Source organism: Rhinopithecus roxellana, chromosome 12 (assembly GCF_007565055.1).
Source record: "Rhinopithecus roxellana isolate Shanxi Qingling chromosome 12, ASM756505v1, whole genome shotgun sequence".
Taxonomy (NCBI): Eukaryota; Metazoa; Chordata; class Mammalia; order Primates; family Cercopithecidae; genus Rhinopithecus; species Rhinopithecus roxellana.
In genome coordinates this window covers 122868342-122882555 of record NC_044560.1, presented here as the reverse complement: position 1 = coordinate 122882555, position 14214 = coordinate 122868342, and the positions used below count along the sequence as shown (strand labels likewise).

The 14214-nt window shown below is 45.4% G+C and overlaps 1 protein-coding gene across 12 annotated transcripts in view; it reads right to left on the bottom strand.

Moving 5' to 3' along the window:
- Nucleotides 1-14214, bottom strand: part of MAST2 (microtubule associated serine/threonine kinase 2) — a 257689-nt gene that overhangs the window by 23022 nt on the left and 220453 nt on the right. For 7 of the 12 annotated variants that reach the window (XM_030912620.1, XM_030912621.1, XM_030912627.1 and 4 more), the window contains 5 exons: nucleotides 13083-13158; nucleotides 9912-9932; nucleotides 8022-8100; nucleotides 4142-4296; nucleotides 2142-2217 (listed from right to left, as the gene is read on the bottom strand). In XM_030912620.1, the coding sequence (XP_030768480.1) occupies nucleotides 2142-2217; nucleotides 4142-4296; nucleotides 8022-8100; nucleotides 9912-9932; nucleotides 13083-13158 (407 nt within the window). The remainder of the gene's footprint in view (nucleotides 1-2141; nucleotides 2218-4141; nucleotides 4297-8021; nucleotides 8101-9911; nucleotides 9933-13082; nucleotides 13159-14214) is intronic. The other 5 variants (XM_030912622.1, XM_030912623.1, XM_030912626.1 and 2 more) reach the window with 1 other exon arrangement.

Below are 14214 nucleotides of genomic sequence, written 5' to 3'. Positions count from 1 at the left end.
ATTCAAAGCCCTCTTTCACCTGGCCTTGCCCATCTCCCCCAACTCCCTTCAGGGCAAGCTCTTTTGCTGTAAGGACACACAAGTGTTTGCTATCTTCCTCCTTTACTATGCTATTTCATGCCTGTCTGTTTATGCTGTTCCCTGTGTATGGCTTTTTCACCCTGCCAAGCCCGCCTGGCAAACTAATTCTCCTTCTAATCTCAGTTCAAGTATGGTGTCTCCCCTGGAAAGTCTTTCATTTCCCCAGGCAAACAGGTTTCCATTCCTCTTTTCTTCCACTGGACCTCCCAACTGTGTAAACTTAGTGTATGGGCACTGCTGGTTTCTAAACTGGTAAGTTCTTTAAGTCAGAGAGAGTTTCATTTATCTCAGGATCCTCTTACTTAACCTTAGGAGCCAAGGGAGTTAGGCAGGTGCTTGGAGAGCTGCTTAGTGAACCTGTCTGGTCACAGATGGCGAGTTGGAATGGGGGGACTGTGGATAGGAACATAACCCTGGCCTGGATCCCCAGCAAAGGAGAATGGAGGTCTGACTCCAAACCTCTAGGGACCTAACCACACGGTCATGTCAAAACGACAAATACACATCTGTGAATGAGTTCTTAGCTGCCTATCTAAGACTCTGCCTTATTTCTTTTGCTACCAGGTGGTGATTTCTGATTTCCAGTGCGTGTTTAGGTGAATGTATACTTACATATATATATATGTGCTGTGTCTACGTGGAGAATGAAAGAGGAAGAGGTGAAAGAGTGGGAGTAGAGGAGAAAGAAGGAAGTGAAGGAATCTTAACACATTTTCTCCAACAATAGTTCATCCTATAGGAAGGAACTGGAAACATGCCTATAAACACAAACATCCAATGCTACAAAAACACCTAATATACAAGGAGGAGGAGGAGGACAAGCATGAGATACATTTCTCAACATTATATACTCCCAAACTTCATAAACACCAAGTACATCAAAATGAATTCCTAGCTATTTGTTCTGCCTCCTTCCTCACGCTTATTGTCTAGTGCCACTCCAAAGCTGGAAAGCAGACCACAGGGCACAGGTTCTACAGTCCAGTATCCCCTCTCAGTCAGGAACAGGGCCTATCTTCAGAAGGCCAGGTCAGAGTGTACAGGCATGTGGTGTTGAGAAAGACATGCAAATGGGGCCGGGTGCAGTGGCTCATGCCTGTAATCCCAGCACTTTGGGAGTCTGAGGCAGGTGGATCACCTGAGGTCAGGAGTTCGAGACCAGTCTGGCCAACATGGCAAAACCTGTCTCTACTAAAAATACAAAAAAAATTAGCCAGGCGTGGTGGTGCACGCCTGTAGTCCCAGCGTCTCAGGAGGCTGAGGCAGGAGAATTGTTTGAACCCCAGAGGTGGAGGTTACAGTGAGCCAAGGTGGCGCCACTGCACTCCAGCCTGGGTGACAGAGCAAGACTCCATCTCTTAACAGAAAAAGAGACATGCAAATGGGAAACAAGATCCTAGTTCCATATACAAGGAGGTTCACAGCCAAGCAGCAGAGTTATGACGGCTACTTCTCAGCTATCTCAGGATACCAACCTACTTTCCTCCCTAAGCATTTTCCTGCTTGAAAATGAAAATTCAAATGGTAGCAAGCAACTCTGAGATCTGTTTCCCACTCCTACTGCTCTCTCTGGTCTTCTTGCCAGTGCAGCCTACTTCTGTCTGTGTACTCTCTGACACCTGGTAACGAGGTGCTGCTTAAGAAATCTCTATCAAATGACGATGCCACCAGAGGGCAAATCCTGTAATGAGTGACCCCTGACTCATGGATCCTCATACGCACAGTGAGAAGTAAAGCCTCCAGTTCTTTCTTTCCTCTTTAATACATGGTGGGATACCTTTCTGACATTCCCCTCTGGATAACTCTACTTCTGGGTAGTGACGAAACAAAGGCTCTGCAAATACAGTTTCCAAACTCATAGTTTCCTGCTGTCTCCTTCTCAAGCAGTCTGGAAGCCCTTGTTGCTGTGTCCACAGCCTCCTGGCTGACTTTCTGTCCTTCTTCTTGGTTATCTCTGGAGGGAGCACTTCATTCCCTCACTCCAGAGTCTTCCCATTGGGGCTGGCTGTAGGCAGCCACCCTGGGGGGCATTGCTACTCTCCTTTTAAATGGATCCTTACCTTTGGGAATCTTTCTTTGTACACATGATTCATCATTATTATTTCACTGTCAAAGGAGACTGGGGATCGTCCAGGACTAAAAAAAGAAAAGAAATGATTGTGTTACTTCAGAGCTATGGAACTATCAAGGAGAAAGGTGGCCATCCCCAGAGACCCTGCTCCTCCCACCATCTTCAGCAGCCTACATATTCCCACCTTAATGGGTACTGAGTTCTAGAGCCTTTCTTATTCCTGGAGTTTTCAGTGTACCTTGTTCAGTTCAAAATGGTACTATATGGAGCTAGGCTTGGTTTTCACAAAGACCTCTTCCAGGCTAGAAAGACCTAGAAAGGGACCTACTCCTAAGCTCACTGGTGGCTTTCCCAGGATAACCTTCCCCAGAGTAGGATTCTGTGTCCTCTTAGTTTTGGCCAATAGGGTTGGGTGTGCCCCAGCATATTCTTGGGAACAAAGCAAATAAAAAAACTACCAAAGCAACCAAAGGAAGACGGTGCACACGTACATTTTTTTCCAAACTAGCTGCAGCCAGTGGACCTAACTTAGGGATGAATGAGGCCAGTCCAGACTGTTGTGAGTTATACATCTGGGTCATTTACTGAAGGGGGCCAATATGTTTTCTGCTTTAATTTATTATCTTCCCTGATAACCTAAATCTCCCCCTCTGGCTCATGTGTGGTTGTATCTCCTTAAAAAATTTCAAAGTTGGAGCCACACAGTTGAACGGATATGTGGGTCTTGCCCAGTTTACTGCCCTGACACATGATCCCAGATGTGCTAGGTCCACAACTGTCCCACTCTGTCTTTCTTCCCTGGAATGTGCCATGTTTTGCCTGCTGTACTGCTGCACATTACCAAGGACTTAAGAGTAATTACCAGGGATTTCTCTGAGCATCACTGTGGGCCTCTCAATCTCAACTGGCCTAAAAGGTACCCTTCTCTGTGCATGGGTTATTGAGACCACCAAGACTCAGATGTTCCTCTGTGAGACAGAGAAAGGCACTGGAGATTCACACCTGCTCGTTTGTATGCTTGATCCTTTGCACTGAAGCCCCAGATACCATCTTCATCAATCTCTGAACCTGAACCAGTCATCGTGGGCTGGCCCAGCTTCCCTGTCACTCCCGGTGCAGTGCCAGCATTACCTGAGGGGATTCTTTCTGGGAGGAACTGCTGCTCCTCTGGGATCCTGCCCTGCACATATTAGCCAATCAATTACTTCTTAGGGACCCTGCAATACTGAGTTCAGTCATTAAAGTCATGTTCATTTGAATCTCCATCATCTTCCTTAACCTAACATTCTGGCACTGACTTACCAGCTAACGCCAAGGAGAATCAAAAATTAATCAGCAGCTGTTAAGGTTTGTTTGGTTTGATGAAGATGTGCCCAGGTGATTCACAGAATAAGAATAAAGACAGATTCAAATGGACATTTAATTCTGCTTTTGAAATGGGCTTCTTCCCCACGGCAGCAACGTTTTTTAGCTGGCCTAGATCATACACCCCGGGCCAATGGGTTCTGGAGCCAGATAACCATCAGAATTGATGATACCATTGTTCTCCTTTTATTGGATGTAATCTAAAGTATATTTCTGCTGCTAACTACCCTTAAACAGAACAAAAGAGGGATCACTTGACAGTATTGCTAAATACCTCCTGAGGTGATGGGTTGAGTTGTACCTGAAGCCAAAAAGAGCTTGGGCTTTGCTGAACTTGACTCACTCACGCTGACCAATGTATTATGCCAGGGGTAGCAAACTACAGCCTGCAGACCAACTATGGCCTAATACTTTTTTTTTTTTTTTGGCAAATAAAGTTTATATATTATTTGTGGATACTTACTACAACTGCAGAGTTGAGGAATGTGACAGAGATCTATGACCTATAAAGCCTAAAAATATTTACTGTCTTGGCCCTTTATAGCACAAGTGTGCCCACCCCTGTGCTATGCAAACAAGCTGAAATCCACATGCACTGGGACAGTGGGCAGACAGCACTCTAACCTGAGGCTCCGGGAGCGGGGCCGCATGGCTGGGGACTGCCGTCCCTCCTCATCTGGTACGCTCTCTGTGCTGAAATGCTTCGTCAAAAAGTGCAGTTCATCAGCTGTAGGCTGGAAAGGCAACTGATGCAGCTTTTCCTGTGAGGAGCATGATGACTAGAGGGGAAAACATCAAGAAGTGGCATTAAAGACATGTGCCAGAGCAGTCCACGAATGGGGAAGGACTGAAAATGGTCAGGGAACTTCCCAGTCACTATAAACCCAAAGCAGGTCTTCTTTCCTCCACTCCCTTAGCCTTATCTGTGCTTGATCCTGTTTTTCTCCAGCCCTTCAGCGCCCTCAGCCCTGAGGAACCCAATATACTGGAGTCCTTCAAAGGTTGTGCAGAGTTGGGCCCAGACCTTCATGGAATTTTAGAACTGCAAAAGTAGTTAATAAATCATGCTTCCTCACTTGGGACATGTTCTAGGTATGCCCAGCTGCAAGTAACATCCTCTTACGTTCTCCCTTCCACAATCTTGAGAGAGCCAACCTGGGGGCAGCTCAGCAATGTTTCCTTTTGGCTGGTATCTGAAGAAGTGCCTTTTCTGGGGTTGTAAAGGCTGCGCCCAGACTCAAGCTGGCAACTGTATTATGCCAGGGGTTAGCAAACTATAGCCTGCAGACCAGCTATGGCCTGGTGTCCAGCAGGTAAGAAAATCCAGCAGGGAAGAAAATTACTTTTACATCTGGACCCGAAGATTTGGCTTGACCTGAAAACACTCATGAATTCTAAACATGGCTCAGTGACTGAGGACTCCTCACAACAGCACTGCCAGTCTCAACAGGCCATCTGAGGGAGGGTGCTCGGCTATCACAGGACTTTCTCAGGCGCAGCTAATGCTGAAGCACCCATTCAGCCCCAGGACTGGGGAACTCCCCCCATTACCTGACAAGACTGACAAAGAGAACAGGCAAGTTAAACATTGTCAGCCCAAGTTCTATTTACCAAACTCATCACTGATCTGGGGTTTTTGTTTTTGTTTTTTGAGACAGAGTTTTGCTCTTGTTGCCCAGGCTGGACTGCAATGGCACGATCTTGGCTTACTGCAACCTCCGCCTCCCGGGTTCAAGCGACTCTCCTGCCTCAGCCTCCTGAGTAGTTGGGATTACAGGCATGCGCCACCATGCCTGGGTAATTTTGTATTTTTAATAAAGACGGGGTTTCTCCATGTTGGTCAGGCTGGTCTGGAACTGCCAACCTCAGGTGATCCGCCTGCCTTGGCCTCCCAAAGTGCTGGGATTACAGGTGTGAGCCACTGCGCCCGGCCTGTTTGTTTTTTTTTTTTCAGAGACAGGATTTTGTTCTGTTGTCCTGGCTGGAGCGCAGTGGAGTGATCATAGCTCACTGCTGCCTCAAACTTCTGGGCTCAAGTGATCCTCATGCCTCAGCTTCCAAAGCAGCTGAAACTGCAGGTGCATGACACCATGTCCAGCTATTTTTTTTTTTTAATAAAGTGACAAGGTCTTGCTGTGTTGTCCAGGCTGGTCTTTTGGAACTCCTGCTCTGACCTCCCAAAGTGCTGAGATTATAGGCCTGAGCTACTGCTTCCAGAGCCAGGGTTTAAATATCTAAATCCATTTAAGAATCAAAGCTAGGCCGGGCGTGGTGGCTCACGCTTGTAATCCTGGCACTTTGGGAGCCCAAGGTGGGCGGATCACGAGGTCAGGAGATCGAGACCATCCTGGCTAACACAGTGAAACCCCATCTCTACTAAAAATACAAAAAACTAGCCGGGCGAGGTGGCGGGCGCCTGTAGTCCCAGCTACTTGGGAGGCTGAGGCAGGAGAATGGCGTGAACCCGGGAGGCAGAGCTTGCAGTGAGCCAAGATCGTGCCACAGCACTCCAGCCTGGGCGACAGAGTGAGACTCCGCCTCAAAAAAAAAAAAAAAAAAAAAAAAGAATCAAAGCTAAAGCACCACACTGAGACAACTCTGTTGTCACAGGCTTAATAAACAAGTGAGAAATCAGCATTTCTTTTTGGCTAACAGTGCACATTTTCTCACACAGAATGCTATAATACATGAAGTTATAAACAGCTGGTAAGATGTCTCCATAGGGTTATTTCTTGGCCACATTTTAATAAATGATTTGGATCAAAGTTGCAAAAAGTATTCTTACCAGCTATAGCTAACATGAAACTAGTGAGGCAGTGTAAACTACAGTGGGCAAAACTGGTATTTTAAAGAATCCTAGTAAGCTGGAGCAATGAGTTAAGTCTATTAAAATTTACAGAAAAGGAATATTTATACATAGATGAGACTTAGCTTGGTTCTAAAAAAATCACTTGTTTGAGTAAAGAGTTATGGGAAAGGGGATTTTTTCTTTTTTTTTTTTTGAGACAGAGTCTTGCTCTGTTGCCCAGGCTGGAGTGCAGTGGCGTGATCTCGGCTCGCTGCAATCTCCACTCACTGCAATCTCCGCCTCCTGGTGGTTCAAGCCATTAACCTGCCTCAGCCTCCCGAGACGCTGGGAATACAGGCGCCTGCTACCACGCTCAGCTAATTTTTTGTATTTTTAGTAGAGATAGGGTTTCACCATGTTAGCCAGGATGGTCTCGATCTCCTGACCTTGTGATCTGCCCGCCTCAGCCTACCAAAGTGCTGGGATTACAGGTGTGAGCCACTGCGCCCGGCTTGGAAAAGGGGATGTTTATTAGGGAAAGACCTTAAACTTAACAGCTGCCAAAGACCAGTGACATCTTTGGATTAATGTGATAGTAATATCTAGGTTGGGAGAGGAAATGTACTCCTTTTCCCTGCTCGAGATTCAGGAATAAAGACACAATGAGCAGGGAAGACCTGAAGAATGCTGCAAGCAATGGGGATGGGGTCAGCAGGTCTACGGCCTGCTTCTGTATGGCTTGCAAAGACTAAAACATTTACTCTACATTCGGCCCTTTACAGAAAAAGTTGGCCAAGCTTGTAACTGTGGTTTTAACAAAAAGTTGCTCGGCTGGGTGTGGTAGTTCACGCCTGTAATCCAAGCACTTTGGGAAGCCAAGGCAGATGGATGGCTTGAGCCGAGGAATTTGAGAACAGCCTGGGAAACATGATGAAACCCCGTCTCTACAAAAAATTAGCATGCTACAGGGTGGGCATGCCCCTGCAGTCCCAGTCTACTCAGGAGGCTGAGGTGGGAGGATCATCTGAGCCTGGGGAGGTTGAAGCTGCAGTGAGCCATGATTGCGCCACTGTACTCCAGCCTGGGCAACAGTGGCACTCTGTTTCAAAAAAAAAAAAAAGGTTGCTCAATGAGGGCTTACTTAAGGGTCAATTGTGCATAGCAGCAATTAGTATAGCTCTTGTGTTTTAGGCTAAAATATTCTCCGTAAGAAACATTTTAGAGACAGGTCCAGTTTTTTGCTTCATACACATCAAACTTGGTTATCAAATAACAATCACTCTTCCCTTCTTTTTTGAAAGAAAAAGGCAAAAAAGGGAGGAGAGTCTACCAAGTGTTTCGGATATGAGAAAGGTGATCTATCTGCTCTTGGTTCCAGTTCTAGAAATAAGAATGGAGGAGTAGAAGTGTGCTTAGGAGCCCCCATACCTGGTCTCACTGTCAAAGCAAAAGTTCATCCTCAAGCTCTCCTCTGCCTCCACTAGAAGTAACTGATGCCCAGAGAGGGCACTGGTCATCCTTTCTGAAGGCACTTATGGAGCTGGCTATGGTTGGGAAGGGACACCAGTTCTCTGTTGCACCCAGCATCATCTCTAAGCAACCTCTTTGAGTTTGACTTTGGAGAAAAAGTTGACAACCATTTTGTAACACTAGACAACCCAAAGGGAAGTACTTCCTCAGGGTGAAGGAAGTATGGCCACAGATTTGGCTACTTACTGAGACAGTGGAGCTAGGAGTGTTAGTTCCATATCCTGAAGAGGGCAAAGAGGCCAAAGACCAGCGCCGCCCATCAGTCCTGTATGCAAGAAAAAAGTATTAGGCAGTTTCTACAGGACTACACCCTGACCCACAACCTGCCTGTCTGTCCATCAGCATTTGGGGGCAGCTGATTCACTGTAGGGCTCCTCCTTAAGACATTACTGCTCAGTCCAGTACATGCTTTTATATCTCTCTCCTACAGAGGGCTTATTGTTGTTTTCCCTGAAAAGACAGACATCTCTGACTATAAAATAGTCCATGACTTTGTATAACAGAAGAACATCTGTCATACAACACTGTGGTTTTGGAATAAACATTTTCTTACTCTCAACTTACTTTCATAGAAACAATGACAGAGGATTCCAGCTACAGGCAACATCACAAGATAGAACTGCCACTGAAATGCAGCTATTTCCATTTGTGAAGGCTCCATGTTAAGGGCTCTTTGGTCTTCCCCAGGCTACTGGCTGACAACAGGAAGAAGTGGGCCACCACCTGGGTCTGAACTGAGCTAATCAATGGGAAATAGTTATAGGCTGCCTAGGGGCCATTAGGACTCATAAAACCAATCTTCGGGAATGTTTGTCGAAGAGTGACAGTAACTTTATGAAAGAGGAGAGAGGTGACATACCCTTAGCTGTACATGAGGCTTTGGGGGAGGCTTCCTGCTGCTCTCAAAAGGATGCTCCCCAAAGCTCTCATGAAAACAAACAACCCTCCCCCCCACACACACAGTTATTTGCTTTACTGTAGAGGGGAAAGATCAAGCAAGGATCTAGTTTGAAACTTTTATAACATGAACGTGTGATTCTTTGCTTGGACTGTGGGATGTGGTGTATTCTTTTTTTGTAAGGCTTAAGGGTACAGCCTGCTCTGGTTGAAGTTAGATACTTTTTTGCTGCTACTCACAGAACCTTAGACTATCAGCAATGGAGGATCTTTATAAGTTCATATTAAAATTTACAGAGAAACCACTAGGATCTTGAGATTTGGGTGGTTTGTTCAAGGCTTCATGGTTATGGCAGGGACAGGGAGAGGAAGAAGCAAAAAGGAATACATCTTGCTGGGGCTTCTCCCTTCGAAGCACTCCTCCCCACCCTCACCAATGCCTAGCAGCTCTTCTACTCCATTCTGTAAGGGGTGAGTTGAAGGTTCCATGCCACATGCACATGACTCAAACTTCATGCCACCCTGGCAGCAGCACATATAGGCTATAACTCTGCTGGAACCTAGTCTCTGAGGTTCAGACATGTCCAGGAAGGTGCTCAGACATGATGTTCTCTCTGACCTCTTTGCTGGGTCCTGGGAGCACCACACAATAAAGCAAGTTGGTTCCAGGAAACAGCTCAGCAAAGATGAGACAAGTATAACTCATGGATGGATTTCCCAAACCCTTCTCAAATACACTTTTGCACATGTGAGTTTTCCTCCCCTTAGATAGAAATGAAAACTAGTTGCATGGCAGCTATTTCTCTGTATAATGAACGGCAGGGGCCACCAGCGTCAGGAAGAAATACCACCACATGATGCCTCTATTTCCTCTATCTGGTCACTGCAGTCACCTGACTGTGCAAAGTTGTGGGAATAAGGATGACTTGTCCCTAAGCTCAGAAGTTTGGAACTATTCGGCAATTCCTGCATCCAAGCACATGAGCTCTGAGCCTTGGTTCCAGCAGGTAGAGGGAGATCCCTTTGGGCCTCTTTGCAAGATATGAAGGGCCCAATGTTCATACCCAGTCAGAGAAGAATCATCACAACCAGTTTTCACCAACCACAACATCACAAACCATATTGTCTGGCCATGCATAGCAGTTTCCCAGCCCCTCTCCCCATTATACCCGCTATTACCTGTCAGCTCTGTGGCTATGGCTGTAGTAAAAAAATACACATTACAGTGAGAACCAAAGGAACCAGAGAGAGTAATCTTTTTGAATCTTGGTATCTGGTCTAGCTTGGCACATTCTTCTGTTTAGGAATGTGTGATAGTTTGAAGTGAAATTGTAGGACCAATGGGTCTATCCTTAGTGTTCAATCTGTCTTTTGTTTGATATTGCAAACCAATGTGATCCTCCAAAGCACCAGCCAGTAACACAGAAACAAACAATTCCTGATACTCTGGCAGGGTTGAAACACTTCTCCCCACCCCACCAATAAACAGCAGCTTTTCCTCCTATGTTCTGTAAGAGGACAGCCCAGAGATCCATGTTCCATGCACATGACTCAAATGTCATGCCACTTAGCACAGACCTGTTTGTGTCTCAGTGGTAAAAAACAGGCCCTGAAGCCTCCCAGTTGGTCCTACTCCCAAACCGAGGCAATGAAACAGACCCACGGTATCAATGGAACAGGCTGTTCCCTCTGCCTATAATGGTCTGCACACACCCGGGTCCTCACACCTAACGTGCCAGCTGCTTCTCATCCTTCAGAGAGGCTTTACATGGCCACCCAAAGGAGGTTCTCTGGCCTTAGTCTCTTCCTGTTCTTTTCTTGTTTTGTTTTTTTGAGATGAAGTCTCACTCTGTCGCCCAGGCTGGAGTGCAGTGGCACAATCTTGGCTCACTGCAAACTCTGCCTCTCGGATTCAAGTGATTCTCCTGCCTCAGCCTCCCGAGTAGCTGGGATTACAGACCTGCACCACCATGCCCGGCTAATATTTGTATTTTTAGTAGAGATGGTGTTTCACCATGTTGGCCAGGCTGGTCTCAAACTCCCGACTTCAAGTGATCCACCTGCTTCGGCCTCCCAAAGTGCTGGGATTACAGGCATGAGCCACTGCGCCCGGCCCTCTTCCTGTTCTTTCATGCAGCATCATGCTCTTTCCCTCTATGGTGCTTGTCATAATTTATAACCGTATACTTGTTTGTCTTTCTCTCCCACTACTCATTTGTCTTCCTGCCAGGACACAGAGCTTTCAACAAATGAAGGTATCTCTATTAAAGATGACTTGATCGTGGTTGAATTGAGATGGAAAATATGCAAATAAGAAAATATCAGGAACTGAAAAGTACTATTTTGAAAATAAAACTGGATGATTTGATGGAGAAAGACAAGAAGTCCCCTTTAGATTGAATGTTTAGGGAAGGCCTCTCTGAAGAGGTGACGTTTAAGATGAGATATGAATCATAAGAATGAGTTAGCTAAATGAAGATTTGAGGGAGCAGCATTCCTTATAGAGGAAACAACCAGTACACACACTCTCCTACATCCTGAGTTTCAGGGAAGTAGGGACTATGTCTATTTTGCTACCACTACATAACTAAGCACCCAGCCGAGGGTGCCTGGCTCTATTTGGTGGTGCTCAGCAAATATTTATCGAATGAATGAAAAATAACTCAATGCCACCTATGGGGATCTGGCCACAGGTCTTGGTATCCCAGCTCATACCTACTCTGAGAGTACAGTTTATATACAGTCCAGGCAAGAAGTCTGGGATAAGTCTTTCCACCTGGGTTGAAAAAACAAATACATCAATCCAGCATATTCTTATACTGTAAGTGATCTTATATGGATCCTTGCTTAACAAATTGGAAGTTCCATAGGGTAGGAGAGATGAGCCCGTGGAACAACCCTGGATAAAATTTGTTTTGAATAAGGTAAGTGGGTTGAGGGAGGAAACCCAAGTCAGTCATCAAACTTATCCCAACCTGTTCATGTTCTTTTCAGTCAAAAATAATCCTAGAAAGAGGATGGATTTCTTTTGGGTTATCATTGGAATAGTGAGTTAACACTGTTTCCAGGAGCCTCCTCTTTTCCTAATATGTCTTTTATTAAAAAGTAGTCTAAATATTAAAACTGTCCTGGCCTCCAGCTATATTACATTCTCCATCCATTAAAGGTTACAAATCTGGAACCATAATTTTCCTGGAGGTCTTATACTAGAGACTAACTCTAGCAAAGAATAATGTTAAAAATTAAAAAATAGGCCGGGCGCGATGGCTCAAGCCTGTAATCCCAGCACTTTGGGGGGCCGAGACGGGTGGATCACGAGGTCAGAAGATCAAGACCATCCTGGCTAACATGGTGAAACCCCATCTCTACTAAAAAATACAAAAAAAAAAACTAGCCGGGCAAGGTGGCGGGCGCCTGTAGTCCCAGCTACTCGGGAGGCTGAGGCAGGAGAATGGCATAAACCCGGGAGGCGGAGCTTGCAGTGAGCCGAGATTGCGCCACTACACTCCAGCCTGGGTGACAAAGCGAGACTCCGTCTCAAAAAAAAAAAAAAAAAAAAAAAATTAAAAAATAAGATAAAATAAATAAAAACTCTGGCAACGTATCTTAGAAAAGTTCTGACAAGAAACCACGTGTGTACAGAGCCTAGGTATGTGATTTGGATGGATTAATCTCATTCAGCTTTCTCCAAAGGCCTGACGATATTCCAGCCACAGGCAGAGCTGTCAGCATTGCTGCCCTGGGCCAGAGACAGGTTTGTATCACTCTCAAGAGGGGAGAAACATGGGAGGTGGACCATAAGCATGGCTTTGTATGCACCAAATCTTTCTAAATTCATGGAAGGAAAAGTGAAGTCCCTGTAGTCTCTTTATCCCCCAAATGAACTCCAGTTCAAAGTCAAAGAGAGAGGCACAGAGGGCCCTTCCAGCCACCTTAAACTAGCTGAGTTAGAGAGGACAAAGAGTGTAACTTTGGGTCCTCCTGGAGGAGAGCTTATTTTCTCATTGATCACTCTAGGACAGTTCTCAATTGAGAGTGTAATGCTTTGGAACATACCCGCAGGACATCACGGACTTAAAAAAAAGTGAATTGTACAAATAAATCTACTTTTACTTAATATCTACTCTCCTGTTTAAATATTCAAACACAAATACATGGGGCACCTACAAAGCAAAACCAGAACACGATGATTACAACCTGGGAGAGGAAAGCAAAGACAGAGTTTTGATGGATGGGAGCTTCAGGTAATACACTTGAAAGAGTACACTTAAGGGAGGAATCTGACATTCAACTAACCCTCACGCAAGTGCCACAGGTGCTGGTCCCAGAGGAGGTTTTCTATCAACTTACCTACGGGCAGGAACAAAGGAAAAGTGAGCAGGTGCATTTGGAGAGAAATTCCGGGGGCTGTCCAAAGGACTGTTACCTGTTGATGGGAAAAGAAATGAAACTCTGTGAGGTTTGCTTTTGAGGAGGGCGGGCATGACCTTCGGGCAAGAAATCTTCCCCTAGCACTGGCAATTATATGGTTATTTTCTCAGGGCCACTATCAGTTTAATGAGTTTCTGTAAAAGTTTCATAGCCCAGAGGTTTTCTCCCTTGTTCCCAAGTTTCCTATAACAACCCATGTCTCTCAGACAACCATTCTAGATCTAGCAGCAACTTGACTATTTCCTGCCCTCCTAGGAACACACCTGAGACTTCAATCTGTCTTGTCAAGTGAACCAACATTCAGAAGGCTCTTTTAAAGAGCTCATTCAGTACAGAGGGTATAGCCAAATGTTCATGCTTTCTCAAAGGCCAATAGGACCCCAATCCAAAAGTTTCTTGAATATATATCTCTGCGCACTGTATGCAAGGGCTAAACCAGGAACATGTGTGTTTTAAGGGGAAAGAGAAGTTCTCAGGTAGGGACTCAGGACAGTAGTAAACCTTAAGATAGTTCATAATTAAGGCCCCCAAGTGTACAAAGCATACCACCATTTCTTATTAGTATTCACATGTCCCCTATAACTTGCTAACTTAAAGCTCAGAAGCTTTGAACAAAACTGTAAGTGTACCTTTGTACTAATCCCAATAGTTCTTAAACCTAAGCCTGCCATATTTCTCTGGGCTATCTTCTAGTTGGGGGCTGGTACATAGGAGCCCCTAGCTGGCAGTTGTTAATATGACTCTACTCAAAAGGCCATGTTGAAGTAAGCACCATACTCCATGCTGTGCTGGCACCCCTCTAACCCCTGTCCACCTCCTCACTTCTGTGCTTACCTCCCAGGGGCCTGGTACTTCAGCATGCGCTGGCTTTCTCTTGGATAGTATGTTTCCTGCACAGGGTATGGATGTTCCAAGTTGCCAAAAACCTACCCCTTTGTTTCCCATTATCTCTATCCAATAGGGTTTATATAGCATATAATGTGTTTTTATACTGATCTAGTACAAACCAGCCTCTCAATCAGTGCTCCTACTACCCTATGCAGCAGGACCT